At 44.6% G+C, this 15,197-nt stretch overlaps 1 protein-coding gene across 4 annotated transcripts in view; it reads right to left on the reverse strand.

Annotated features, from left to right (window-relative positions):
- ASAP2 (ArfGAP with SH3 domain, ankyrin repeat and PH domain 2) overlaps nucleotides 1-15,197 on the reverse strand; it is a 147,625-nt gene that overhangs the window by 46,481 nt on the left and 85,947 nt on the right. For all 4 annotated transcript variants that reach the window (XM_074331669.2, XM_074331668.2, XM_074331667.2 and 1 more), the window contains exons 7-9: nucleotides 11,494-11,579; nucleotides 5,767-5,842; nucleotides 5,386-5,472 (exon numbers count right to left, since the gene is read on the reverse strand). In XM_074331669.2, the coding sequence (XP_074187770.2) occupies nucleotides 5,386-5,472; nucleotides 5,767-5,842; nucleotides 11,494-11,579 (249 nt within the window). The remainder of the gene's footprint in view (nucleotides 1-5,385; nucleotides 5,473-5,766; nucleotides 5,843-11,493; nucleotides 11,580-15,197) is intronic.

The raw sequence follows: 15,197 nt of genomic DNA on the forward strand, positions 1-15,197 counted from the left end.
CATTTTCCACAGGGAGTTCGCATAGCACTTACGCCTCTAGACAGCTAGGGCAAACAGCTCATTCATCAGATAAGGATGGTCTCAGCTCCCATATTCTCTCAAAATGGCAGTATGTTAGCACTGAACATTTAGAACAAACCCAACTTTAAAATGTAAACATCATTGGGAATAAATGCAGTGGGGAGAAACAGAGAAATACTGCTCACCTATATGAATCTCCGTGAAAGGCTAAAAATACACCTGCCAAAAGACTAAATTCACAACTAAGGATATGTCTATTGATTTGGGGAGGAAAAAAAGCCCTGCACTAAATAAATGGTGAAATCATGTGACAGAACTGCTAAGTGTTTATGTGAAGCACATTAATCACGACTCTTGACAGGTCTTACGAAGAGGATGAAGGACATTTTTCTTTTCAACAGAATCAGACCCAGAAGTTAAGGAAGAAATTACTGTTTTATTCTTCAGACCAGGCATTTCTTGAATCGATTGAAAATGCAAGCAAATCTGAAGCTGTAAAATTTAAAATCTGTACATAAGAGCCATGTAATTTAACATAAAATGGAATGTGCTTTAGAACTGATTAGTTTAGCATCCTCAAGGTGACTTCTAGGTGACCCAACAAAAATAGCCTTTCTTTACCTGTTTATATACGTGTTTTATATAATACCTGATCAAGTGAAGGGGTGACAAAGGAAGGTGACCTTTCCACATAACAAAGACTTGGATTGAATGGAATATAATCCAAGGGAAAAGAGCTTTTCTTTCTGGGGAGAAGAATCTAACCCAGAGGCAACTGGCCAGGGGGTCCCTGTTGCCCTGATTCTTGGAGACTCTCCAACGTCTCTGTTCTTCCGAGGAAGAGTCCAGGACGACCTAAGACTGGACCAAGTGGGCTTGGCTGCGTGGAGACTGTTTGTGTGTCTGAAGTACATAGGCCAAGTGGGCATTTTATGGACCTCCAAAAGGCTCTCACAAAATTCTATTAATATCCACATATCCTCTATCCTGTGACATCCAGACAAGTCCTCAGACCCCAGGCACTGTCCATGAACTTAAGTTTTGTGTGGCCATCTGAAGAATGAACCATTGGATCCTGCCACGACAGAAACCACCCAGATGAACAGTGGACTAAATGTGTCACACCTTCAGGAATGAGGGGGAAAGGGTGATGCTGAATATATTACATGTGTACATCACATCAGAAGTATTCCCGAGCTCCATAAGACTCTAGAACATAAAAACTTTTTCTGTCCACCTCTCAGAAAGTCTGTGTCCAAACAATTCTTGTGATGAATGGATTCCCAAGGAGTCACCTCTGGATGTTTAGTTTCCCTGCCAAGGAAGGGCTGTGATGTCCAACTCATTCTCATCTTCCTAAGGTATGACAGGTGTGTCTACACACGACACCACTAGCTGCTGGAGGCTTTGTTAAGCAAGCACTAGGCCACGGCCTAAGAACAGTGCTTTCAGGTCTCATCAACACCTATCCTCCATTATATCTGGGTAATTTCTTAAAAGAATCTGACACAAGATATTAAAGTCCTTCAATACAACTGAAAGAGAACTGGCTTCAGTGCAATAGACAAGGGTTCAAATCCCGGCTCCGACTCTAGTAAGTGTGCTCCAGCCACGTGTTTGTCCCCGTTCTCTGACTCAAGTTGTAAACGTGGGCTAATCCCATCTGCCCTGATAGGCATTGTATGGATTACTGATCACGTTTGTGAGGTACCTGGAAAAACCTGAGAAGCGAGGCAAGTAGGAATTGCCATGACAATGACAGAGTGAGGGGCAGTGGGGAAGTGCATCTCTGAATCACCCTCCAAGCCCTCCACCTTACCCACAAGGGAGATGCCTCTTGTTGCAGCTGACCTCCTGCTAGAGCTCTCATCACACTGGACCCCAGTGACTTTTCTGACCACACCCCCAGACTGGGAGCCCCTTAAGTGAGAACTGTATCTATCTTATTCTGTTTGTTTGAGCGGTGCCTACCTTAGGGCAGCTGCTAAGAAAATGGCAGTTGAGTGTGTGAACCCACGAACAAGTCCCCCACGAAGGCAGAACTGAAATGAAGGCCAGTGCTAGGCCGCCCGGCTGGGCAGGAGAGGTGGGGAAAGGGACACCTGGCCAGAGGGGCTGGTGAAGGCCCAAGTCGGGCATGAGATGACATGCAAGCCCAGAGCAGAAAAGTCAGGGTCACAGGAGAACCACAGCCCTGATGGACCTCTGCTAACCTGGACCGCACCTGCCATCCAACCACATGCTACCAGACACGGACACTTTAAAAAGGGGTAGAGCAAGCTGGGAAAAAGAGAGACCGTACTCGAGATCTCCCAAGTGGGAAAAGCACTGTGGTTTCAGCGCTCAGGCCTATAAGACCATCTCCCCGCGCCTCGGGCCTGCCCCCAGCAGCACAGGGCTCCGTTCTCACCATCAAACAACACGCCCACAGCCCAGTTTTGGCAGAAAACCTGCCAGCACTGCAGTGGGGTCTGGGCCGGCAGAACTCCGCTGGACGGGCACACGAGATGGGGATGGCAGGCGCAGGCAAGGCTGATGGAGCGGGCGTATGCAACAACCAGCAGTACGGAGGGGTTTTCACTTTGCAGAAGGGATTTTTGCCACACGTTAAAAGTACGGTGCATGGACAGGTGCTCACGGTACAATTTGTCAACTCTTCTGTAACTCTGAAAATTTTCGTAATAAAATGGAAAAAATCAAACCCTAGTATGCTCTTTACAGAGAGCAGAAATATCCAAAACAAAATAGGAATGGCAGTGATTCGGAGGTACAGGGGGGCACGGGGCACAGAATGGCAGTCTCCTTTCCAAAGTGAGGCCACAGGGTGACAGGGAGCAGCAGCCCAAAGCCACCACATGTAACAGCCACATTCTTCTCGGAGACCCGTGAGTGACAGTTGAGATTTACGGGCAGGAACAAGGAGACTGGCTCCTACCAACCATCAATGCAGCTTCCTCAAGGCATGTTACCTAAGTTCTATAAACTATAATTATGTAGTTAGAGTTAGAATTTTTAGAACACTGAATAAAAAACAACAACACCTTTAGTTTTTTAAGTCACAGAAGAGAATCCAAGAAAAGGGAATGGGAGCCTAAACAATGACAAAAATGCCAATTCTCACTGTGATTGGAGGGACACAAGATGGAACCTCAACCAAAGAAACTATCTTAAAATATACAAAATTTCACTCATACATAGTTGGTTGTTACTTGCAACTGTGTTCACAGACTGTCCAATTTTTGGAATAGCAGCATCAAAAGGCAATGCAGAGTGCGATATACAGGAGAGACTCTATACTTTACAGAACATTTTTTATTTCACATTCCCAATGAGGAGACTGGTGAGTTTGGTCTTTGGGCATCAACCAAAAGGGTGGCAGCAAAGAAGCTTCACTTGACCTCTGTGTGCAATCTGAGGCAGAGGGGCTGGTCAACAAAACCCACAAAACAACAAACCATAACAACTTCTGGTCTGTGCTGGGACATTTGTTTTACTTTTCTGCAGAGCTATAAATAACTGGCGTCTGACGACAGCGTTTTCCCAAACGGCCCAGCTCTGCACGGCCACAGGGAACGTGGCCCTCACGCTGGGCCCGGAGGGCTCCTGAGCGCCAGCACCTGCTCTCCCATTTAACCCGGGGCCTGGGTCACAGGTTGGACCCTCCTCCGACAAAAGCATCTCTCAACCATCCCTCTGATGCCCTGGGGGGCAGGCTGCCTCCACGGTGTCTGGCTCCCACACTTGGCACCAACTCTTCTCGTTACAGTTAAGCCACTATTCTCTCCCACTCCAAGTCCTTTCTCGGTTCCTTTTCTGCTTATATGCGAAGTTTGGGAATATCAAAGTGTCAGGATGTATATTCTCTCGACTGGGAGGAAGTCGCCATGCAGTGGGTAATTTCTAGCACTAACCTATAACCTCCATCTGCCAATCTGTCACTCCGCTGACCCTTGTTCACCAAGGGCCTTCTCAATGAGCAGTAAGGTGCTACAATGTGATGGCAGGGAAGGCATAAGAGCATCCTCAAGCTGCTCAAAGTCTAGCCTGAGAAGAAGCACCTGTGTGCTTGAAGACGCAGCCCACAACCCAGAAGGAATGTGGTGTGACTGAACTCAGTCTTTCAAACAGAACATGGTGTATGAACTTAGATCCCTGGGGCTGGGTGAGCGGGGGCCATGCTCACTCCAGAGGTAGCGTTTAAGATGGACTTGAAGGTCCAGTAGAGTTCAGTTCTTTGGTGTGTGTGTGGAGGGCACGCTTCGTTCTCACAAAGGAACAACAGCAACCACATAAACTGTAAACCTGGAGAATTCCCATTTCACTAATATTTGTATATTCAAATTCTTTTAGCCTTCAATAAAACCCACTGCTGTTGAGAGACAAAGTGTTAAAATTTTAAATGCTACTAGCTGTTAATATATACATAGAAGAAACTATTTTTTGAAGTTCATGAAGAAAGCATGCACAATTCTCCAATTTATTAGAATACTGAACTACTTACTCTCCTAGACTTCGGTCACAAAAGGTAAATGCATTTGGGAGAGAAACAACAATATTCAGTTACAGTACAGGAACTTACAACAAAATAGGGCAGACCAAACTGCCGACAGTGAACTTCATGCTCTGCTAAGTAGTTTCATAGAATTATTTATCTAAAACCTACTAGCGATACATTTAAACACATTCCTTTATTGACAAGGAAGCAGATTTATGTTAAATTTCACATCATAATATCCACACCGTAGCAAACATACCACGAAATTACCTAAGAAATTTACTTTTTAATGTTTTTTTAACGAGCCCCAGAAGCACAAATTATCACTGCGAATGTGTCAGCATTCAGAGAAGTGATTATATGAGAAGATGACGCCAGAGAAACAAAGGGGGTTTTCCTGCCCATCAGAATGCAGCTGTCAGAAAATCTAGCTCCTCACACTTCACTGAGCAGTCTCAGGGCAGGAAGACTCAGGCAGCCCCCGTTACCCGCTGATGCCCACGTGGGCAGCGTCCACGCGTCTCAGGGTGGGGACACCAGAGTTCCAGGTAGACACCAGTGGCACAAGTAACAAATGTCTACGTGACAGAGAGGCTAAGAGTTACTCATCTAGAACAGACAGAACAGAAAAGGTTTATACATGGCCATTAAGGCTGGTATTTAATGCTTCCCCAATGAAATAAACATACTTTAAAAAATGGTTTTTTGAAACCAAACTTAAAGAACTGAAATGTTTCAGTGCTGCTCGATTTAGCCCCAGAGAGAACTGTGAGTACCTGGAAGACGTGGATTTCACCTTCCTCAGTCCCAAAGCCTCCGAGACATAGTATAAAGTAAAACAGCCATACTTCAAAATTAAATCCCCTCACCTCTTTCTGTTCAACCTGCAGTGCTGATTTCAAAATATCCCGGAGCTGTATCAACTGCCTTCTTTCTTCATCCTGGGCCTGTTTGATCTTTAAGAAAAACAAAAGAGAGAGAGGATCGACTGACGTACCGTGAGATGCCGGCACTCACAGGGCATTCCCACACCAAAGCGACGCCTGCCTCCCTCACTGGTCAAACCTCCCCCAGCCATGACGGAGGCAGGGAACGGGGATGCCACACTCCACACAACTACCAGGCTGGCCGTGTCTGGGCAGTGTAGCAGCAAACACAAGATTATACAGAAACAACATTTACAGGAAAGCGTTTGCTGCATAAAAACTGTTTTAGCACTGACGTGGCGGGTGCGGGGTGGGGCTGCTTACTGTGTGAAGATCTGTGGAAAGTGTCTCAATGGAAGGTTTGAGGCTTTCAACTGCTTTTAGTCCATCCTGAAAAAAACTAGGAGGAAAAAAGAGGAAACACAGATTGTGTTTCATAAAAGAGAAAACAATTTTGTTAGATGGAGGAAAAACTCCTTTAAAGGAAAACAACTAACATCATTATGCAATTCCTGGGGGAAAACACTGTATGAATTGAACCTTAAAATATCAGGCAAATCAAGAATACAAAGACACTCAAAACTATGAGAGGTGAATAGAAAAGGAATTGTAATCAGTCAAAATATTTGTGATTTTTCTTGACCCATTAAAATGAGCCCCAAATTCTCCGTTGATAATGGGAAACAGGACTCTACTGATAAAGGCACAAAGGCTTTTGGCTGGAAGTGGAAGAGTCTGAGGCCAGAAAAGTACTGGGTGCAAGTAAGAATAATACAGGAAAAACTGTTGTGTGGCAGGTGATATAAGTGGGAAAGAGAAAGAATGCGGAAGAAACTAAGAAGGCTTGAGGCACATGAGTGACCCGCGCCCCACCTGCAGAGCATGGAAATGGAGCTGGAGAAGTTGAGATCAAGTATCAAAAGGAACCTGTTTGTTTGTTTTTAAACTCAGAATGCAAGGCTTGTGAAGTCATTGATAGTAAGTGATTCCGGAAATACAATAGAAGCTGCACAAGTTCTTCTGCAGCAGCGATAGGCTGGTGTTCAGAACTCGCTCTGAAGCGTGGTATGTGTAACCCTTTTGAGAGAAATAAAGAAAACGTTTCCCAATGAGCTTAGGACAGAGGTCAAAGCCTGTGTCAAGCATGTGACGCCCAGGGGCTGTTGCCCTGCCTGTTGCTCTGAGCTTCAATCCGTGTCATCAGCCCCTTCACCACAAATCCACATGTGGCACATTTCAGGGACGCAACGTGTGTTGAATGAAAAGTAAATGAAGGAAGAAAGGAAGGAAACAGAGTCTACAAATTCTGTCAGTTTATTGGACACAAGGAGGCTACCCTCAAAAAGTGCTCTGGGTTTCACGTGTGTCCATGTGAGGTGATGTTTATTACTTTTAAACTCTGCAATGGTCCTGTGGGAATGTCCTGTATCGTGTACGTAATAAACAGGAGGAGCTGTAGAAACAATGCAACATGACACTTAATACAGTAATTCCAGGGGGCAGGGAGGGGAAACATACACAGGAAGTGGGTTATGAACCATTACTAGCTAGCTACTGGGAATCACAGAAGCTGGGCTAGTAGGACTTTCTGACCTTAACTTTTCGATATACACATAATTCTTCATTCCTATGTTTGACCTAACTCATGCTTTTGGATATAGAATGTGCTTCTGCAAGTGTGTCAGAGTGTGACAGTGATTTCTGCATGTGTCTGTGCCGACTGTCAGGGCAGAAATGCCACGTCCTACGCTTCTCTGTGCCTTCCACTCCGAGCACATTGGCCAGCAGACAGCGGTACTCCTTTTAAATTGAAAAGGAAATTTAGGAGAACAAGCACAGGAATGGGAAACTGAGCTTTTCCCTCTTGTCATGAACTCAACTGGTTTTTGTGTCTAGTTTCAGTTATTTTCTTTATATAACAATTTCCTTAATCACTTCAAATTCTTGTGAAATAGGTAGGAAAAGTTGTGGGGGGAGAAAAGGTGGAGGGGGAGGAGGGGGGGGAGAGGGGTGGTAGGAGGAACGAGGGGGCTGGGGAGACAGAGGGAGAGGGAGAAGGAGAGAACACTGAACCCTGGGCTAGGGAACAGGACAACTAGCACAGGAGATCACCACGGAAATGGTCCTGCCTCCTGGGGAGAGGAGACAGGTGCACAGCTCCAAGAATCTCTGTGCCTGGCAACTGTCCCCACAGTGAGAGAGAGCCCTGGGGGGGGGGGGGTTGTCAAGTGCTCAGAGAGGTGTTTCTCACCAGAGACATCGTGTCCTTGTGACACTGGACAGCGTGTGCCCGGAATAACGGAATAACGACACCAATTTGCTTTCCACCTTTGTCATCACCTAGGCAATCCTGATCACCTGCCTGGAAAACTTCCTCCCTATGACTTTCCAAATCCCTATCTTTCTGTCCCCTCCTACTGAGGCATGTTTTGGCACCTAGGTATAAACTTCAAAATGTAACCAGCCCTGGCCTTAGGGAAAGCGTCAAAGAAAGGGGTTCTGTCACTGCTTTGCTGACAGCCATCATCGTGACATTCCTACGCAAAAACCCCTGGCACATTTTTCTTAGGTTGAACCTGTGAACACTTTTCCAAGGTTCAATCAAACAATGTTTATCATTAATATGACCAACTATCAACTACTGGTTTATATGAAACGCTTTCTAGCCTGCCTGAGAAAAGTCTCAAGCCTTTACAATATACCCACTAAGATTGAATCTTTCAGATCCCACCAAGCAGGGTGGCCCCTCTGTCCTCCTCCAGACTTTATGGCAAGACACCACCCTTAGGGCGGCCGTGACCTGTCTGTTTTCTGCACCCTGCCCCTCCCTCTCACTAGTACTAGCTTGTCCGGGGCACTGGATGTGAGTCTCATTCGACTCTGTACCGCAAGGTCATCAAGCCACAGCTGGTCACAGTGGTTCTCAGCAGGGATTTGCTCAAAGAACAAGTCACTTCAACACTCACTACCACCTTCTGACACATGACCGGTTTTGTTTTGCTGTTGCTGTTTTAAAGACTCTGCCCTATTTCTAGATTCCACTAGAGAGCAGGATCAAGGAGCTAGGTAGAGATGCAACTTCTTTCCTTAAATGAAATAAATGATAAAGAACAGGAGGTCCTCTTTGAGAACGCTTAAAGTAAAAAGCAAAAAATGAGTAAAAAACAAAACAATGCACATCCAAGCAGCTCTAAGGGTGAATACCCAAACATGGCTCCGAAATCCAGTTCACACAAGGAGGCCTCTTCACACCTGCAGGGAGCCGCATGTGACAGAGCGTGCTCCAAGCTCTAAGGCACAGCTGCGTCCAGGGCTGAGAAGTGCAGCCTGGGAATGCGAAACGGGGGAACACGACAGAACGACCAGATAAATAAACTCTGCGTGGCCACAGGTTCCTCTGTCCCATGGCTGAGTCTCTCAGGCTCCACATTCTATCCCCCAAAATATGAATTGAAAGTCAAAGCTGTCGGGATGTCTTGAAGAGCGGGTGGTACACATGCAGACGCGCGCACACACACAAACACGCACACGCGCACTCATCTCAAAAGGAAGTAATAGACAATCCATCATTTTTAAAGGTCACTCAGCTTATGACCATAAAAGGCCAACTCGTTCACTTTTCCACAAGCAGCCTGTTGCTACCCAACTGATTAGTTTGGGCAAAATAAAGAAAAAAAAAGGAAATCCCAGAATAGCTTCTTTTTAAAAATAAAGTATCAGCAAGGAAGCGACCCACTTCCTAAAAATGCCTCATGTATGGTTACGAGGATAAGAACTGAAAAAAGAATGTGTATGTTAATCACAAAATTCAGACTGTGAGACTGTAAAATAATTCATCTAGAAAATTCTACAAATGAGGGGGGCGTTTTCCAGCCTGAGGCTGTTTCTCGGGGCTCAGCGTTCTTCTTTTAACCCAGGATGAATCACACACCCACTTCCTTTGCTGCTTGACCTCAGCTGCTTTAGAAACGCATGTCAACAAAGTTGTATCAGGAATTCCAAAGCGGAGCTCAGTTCAATTCAACAGTGGCACTCCCAGCGTCACGCACCCAGCGTCAGGCACCCGCAGACTGGAAAAGTAAACGTCATGGCCGCGTTCCTTAAGAGTACACAGCTGTGTGCGACGTCAGAGGGGTAGTAGATTGGGGGAGGGGGGTTATCACTGTGTGAGGGGTGAAAATGATAAATGTCTAACTATTACAGTGTTTTGTACACCTGAAACTAATAAAAAAAAAAGATACTCATAGTTGGAAATACTAGACCAGCAAACATGTGATTAAATGTTGTCAGTTGACTAAGAAAAAAAAGAAGAGTACACAGTTCAGTGGGAGATGTGACAATATATGAAAGATGTCACCATGGAGATACAGGAAGCAGTAATTCCATCAGGGGAGAGCAGAATGACTTCAAAGTAGCAGTTCCCTCTGAGCTAGGTCTTAGGAAGGGACGGACGTTGGGGGAGGGCACGGAAGAAACAGAACGCCATTCTAGGAAAAGGGGACAACGTGGGCAGAGGTACATCAGTGTGGCACACAGGCTGCAGGTGTGCAACTAGACCTCCACAGGTTCTCACGGCGCTCCAGACCCTCCACAAATACTCAGTAAACGCTTCCTGCATGAATCTTCTGCTTAAAACTTTTCAGAAGCTTCCCAGTACATTTGGGATAAAAGCTAAGGGAAAGCGTCAAAGGGGGATTTATCACTTTGTGAGGGACTTCGAAGGCCATCCGGGTCTCTAAGGCTTTTTGACCCCATTTCATTTCAGGCTGCTCCCTACTTTACTCATTATACTTAAGTCACGCTGGCCTTCTTCCTACTTCAAGGCCATGACTTTGCCTAGAATGTTCTTCCCCTAGTCACCTGCTAGCTCCTATGCATCCTTTAGATTCAGAATATGCGTCTCCTCAAAGAGACCTGCAGCTAATTCAAGAAGTATTTGAGTACCTACTATGTGCCAGGTACTATGTTCTAGCTGCTGGAAAACGCAGCAAAGAACAAAAAAGAAAAAAAGAAGAAAAACCTCGGCCCCTGCCCTCAATCTTAACCTCTATGAGGTTCTTCTTTTGCTTTCTTTCTTAGAGCCCTATGCTTTAGAACACATTTTAAATGTCCAATTGTAAGTCAGTTTGCTCTAGTCCTACCCCCTACTTGATCTGAGCAGGAACTAGGCCTGGAACATACGGTACTTTATCTCCAGCGCCTAGGACAGTGCCCAGCACACAGCACACGCTCAATGAACATGAATGCACCAGCCAGGGGCCCCTTCACATTAGCGACTGGGGGTCAGGAGCAGCTGTAGGATGAGAAGCAGGAAAGACAAGGCTGAGAGGTGAAGGGTGAACCTACATGCAGAGCTGACCACTTGAGGGTGCCCTTGAACATGGATGTTTCTCCTTTCCTTTGCTCATCACTGTCATTTGCTTTCCAGGACACGCAACACATGAAAGCATGCTCGTAACTTAATATACTGCGTTAACACCGCCTCATTTGTCTTTTAACAAAAACCATCTGAGAAGCATGTGTTACATCAAACTAGTTTGCCCCTCTATCAAAAGACCAAAAACAAATATATTTGATGATTACTGTAGGTTTTTATATTGTTTAATTCTCAAACCATAAAATTTACTCCTTTAAAGTGTACAATTCAGTGGTTTCCAGCATATTCACAAAGTTGAGCAATCGCCAGCACTATCTAATCCCAGAACATTTTCTTTTAGCCCCCGAAACCCCAGTACCCATTAGCAGTAACTCCCCACTTCCCCTGCTCCAAGGTCTGGCCACCACTATGCGGCTTTCTGTCTCGGCACATTTGCCTATTCCTGACCTTTCAAAAACACGGAATCATAGACTACGTGGCCTTTTGTGTCTGGCTTCTTTCACTTAGCATGTTATCAAGGTTCATCCGTGTTGTGGCATGTATCAGTACTTCACTGCTTTCCCTACAGATTTTTAAATGAGTGTTGATTTTTCCTCAGTACAATACTACAGATCTAGTAGAATTTGACATGGAGAAAAACATTTGAAATAACACAATAAAGAAAAAGAACTTACTTGCATTGTGCATGAAAATATTTGATCAGATTCTGAAGTAAATCCACTCCTTTTTTAATCTTAATTTCATTGACCTTCAGCAGATACTGTTAAAAAACAAAACAAAAAGGGGAATGTCATCGATGTAAGCTAATACTAGCTTAGTACAAGCTTCTGAGGACAGACCATCTTTTCTATCTCTCCGACACCTTTATGGGTAGAATTCATGGTAGAGGCTTATATTTTTTGAATGCCATAACTAAATGTCGCCTTTATTTTAGTGCCATGTGAATTATCTGACATACAGGTAATTAAATGTTTAACTTTAAGTGCCAAGAACTCCTAGTAATACGGTACCTTAACCTGCTAGGGAGAAATTTTCGCCCGAGTTGCTTGAAGCATGAGGATGGTCAGAATGAATGGCATTTAACCATCTGGAACATTCCCATCCACATACTTCTGTCCCAGGTCCCTTTCTTTAGGCAGGTCATCGTCTAGCGCACTAACTGCTAACACTTTTTAGTTGACACTCTTGTCACCATGTCTCTAATCCTAAAACACTTCCCTGACACTTAAAAAAAAAGTGACTGTTATAAAAACCAACTTTTAAATGGAAATGAATTAAAGCCATTTTTAACTTGGAGAATTCATTAACCAGCATGATGACATCAGGAAGCCCCAGGGATCTACAAAACCAGCATCAGGAAATACTTGTGTTCTTTGCTAAAGGTTTAGAGAACAAAGACCCCCAAACTCCCTTTCCCTGTCAGGATATGGTATAAAGAACCCCAGGAACATGTCCTCCCCAAGACAGGATGCCCTGAAAGAGCTCCTGACCCCCCCGACCACACAGGCATCTCAGCTTTAACCCTGGAGGCTCCCGTTCAATGTCCCCTCCCCCGCCCCCTCCCCAGGTCTGCCGCTGTGGCCACCCAGCAGGAGATCGGAAGCGCTCTGAAACAGTGAACTGCAGAATTTCCTGTTGCCTTTGTCCTCTTCTCCCTCCTTCTTTTTGATATTTATTCACTGTTAATTGAATAAGATGTCTGGCAATGTATCAAAATGGTTAAATGGTTAATAAGGTTCTGGGCAATGTGTCAAACTTTAAAATAAATGTGTGCCTCCTTTGACCTAGAAATTCTACTTACAGGAACTTATTCTAAGAAGGTAATCACGAAAGTTTGCAAAGATGAATACAAAAGAAGCTTCACTGTAGACGTGTTTGTAAAGTGAAAAATGGCAACAACCCAAGTGTAATGAATGGGGAATTAGAGTGTGGGGCATCCATACAGAAAAATGCTATGTAGCCATTAAGTCAAAAAGCAGAGACTTCCTGATGTGGAAAGATGCCCATAAATACGGAGTAAGAATAAGGAGGTTACAAAGCATCAGTTAAGGCACAATCCTGTTTACAGAAATTATGTTGATGAATGTATACATAGGGGTATATGAAACATGTTTAGCTAAAGGTCAAAGTGGTTATGTTTTGGAAGTAAAATTTGGACTATTTTTAATTCCATATATATTTATATTAACCAATTTTTTAAAGTACGTATTTTTATAATAATAATAAGAAAGCGAGATGGGATCTCTCATACCTTCTCCATTCACAGAAGGTCTATTTGGTATGCTGAATTTCTTTATAAAATGTGTTCATCCTGAAGAAAAAGCTCCATGGCTTTAAAATGAAGCCTGAAGCCATTCTTCTAGATTAGATGCTGGGCAACTAAAAATGTGTCACACCTGAACAACACCTAGCATTTACAAAGCTTGAAAAGTTCATTCTGAGGAAAGGGGTGAACAACTTTAAAATGATTTTAACTGCAACCATCTACTCATTTTCAGATGTCGGGTTCTCAGCAAACAGTTTTCACACGCTCTTTCTTCCCCATGTAAAGCCCTTTCCAGCCCATGTCTGGTCGGTGCCCATAACCTCCATCAGATGTGTCCTCCTCTGTAAGCTCCGAATTTGCTGCCAGTCAGGCACCCTCTTTTGTACACGCACATAACGCTTGGTCCCACTAACTGCCAACTCTGCAAAGGTGGGGACCCTGTTACATTCGGCACAGACTGCAGCCTGACAACCACTTGGGACTGGCTCAGCCAGACAGTGTATTTCCAATCAAATAAACGATTTAACCAGCCCACGTGATCCATTCACCTAGACCTCGCGAGGAAAAGTACCTTCTGCTGAGGGCACACCACAGGAGGCAATGACAGAGCCCAGTGTTGGAACTGGCACCGCCCACTTCAAGGATCCCAGAATAACATGCTCATTAGTTCACAATTCACTCAACATTTGTAACAAGCACCCTTGCAGAGTTTAGGTAAACAGATTTCCTCCTTACTAGCCAAAAAGAGAGCACAATGTGAACACATACACAGACCCTTTCCAAATCCATTCTTTGCAAAACACTACTACTAAATGTACCCTGATTAAATAAAACCATCCCCTTGTGTTTGTGTAACACACAGCAGTTTCCTAGTCCCTGCCTCATACTGCCTGGGCTGATTTCTCCAGCTTGATGTGAAATAGGCCAGGCAGGTATTATCATAAATGATGTCTGTTTATACAACAACGTGGGTATAAAAACATGTACTCTCCTATCCACAACAACACTTGGAGCTTAGCTGACTTTCTCAATAGCATTCACATAATGAAAAACAAAGCAGTAAAGGGGGAAGAGAGAACAAAAAAGACACGAAACATTAAAAAAAAAAAAAAGAAAGTAAAACTGCAGATATAAATCCAACCACATCAATAGTGACATCGAATGTGAAAGATTAAACAATCCCATCAAAAGGCAAAGACTGGATAAAAAAATGTGATTCAACTAAACAATGTCTACAGGAAACACACTTTAGATTCAGACACAAGGGAAAGTGAAAGGCATGAAAAAGAAACTCCATGCAAACAAAAACCAAAAGCGAGCTGGCGTGGCTACACTAACATCAGATGAATATTATACCGCGTCCTGGGACTGAGTCTCCTCGGCTGATCATCCAAGAGTTCGCTCTGGGAATAAAAACTCACTTAAATATAACCCTAAGATATACATTTAAAAAGGCTAAGCTCCTGCTGTAATTAACAAACAAACATTCCAAAATTTAAAAGTCCCTTGTGGATTAGCTTTGCTGTGGACTATCTACAGGGAATCAAGAGCTGGCTGGACCTAGTTTCAAGACGTATCACCAATACCACACGTGCACGCGCGCTGCCATTTCCCCCTCCGGAAGGCAGGGGTTCAGGCTGCAGGTCAGAGGGGGCAGAGTGGAGCTGGCTCCCCTGTGCACCCCCGCCCGGCCTCTCGCCTTGGTGAGTGTCCTCCCCCTGAGCAGGTGGAAGCGCTTCCAGAGGCAGGTGGCTTGGCTTCCTGTCATACGCTCTCACTCACAGAGGACAACAGGGGACAGATGACAAGCTGCATTTTTTCCCAGATGACTTCTCACTGCCTCTCCCATCACTAATGCCATCAGCACAATAGGAAACCAAAACACCTCATTAAAAAATACACAGGGAGGGGTTTCTTAGTTAAGTTCCAGGGAGAGGAGGCGAGTTTGAGCGAGTATTTGCGTGAAGCCAGAAAGGATATTCTTTAAATCTAGGTTTTCCCCTACCTTCCATAAAAGGTTGGTGTTAGACGCATCAATCCCACCCTCCAGCAGACCGAGGCTCCCCTAGTAACAGAAATCAGACAACAGCATCTGGTGCTCTCTGCGGCCGC

This window comes from Rhinolophus sinicus, chromosome 2 (genome assembly GCF_057876585.1).
Source record: "Rhinolophus sinicus isolate RSI-liver-muscle chromosome 2, RSI-T2T, whole genome shotgun sequence".
Lineage (NCBI taxonomy): Eukaryota > Metazoa > Chordata > Mammalia > Chiroptera > Rhinolophidae > Rhinolophus > Rhinolophus sinicus.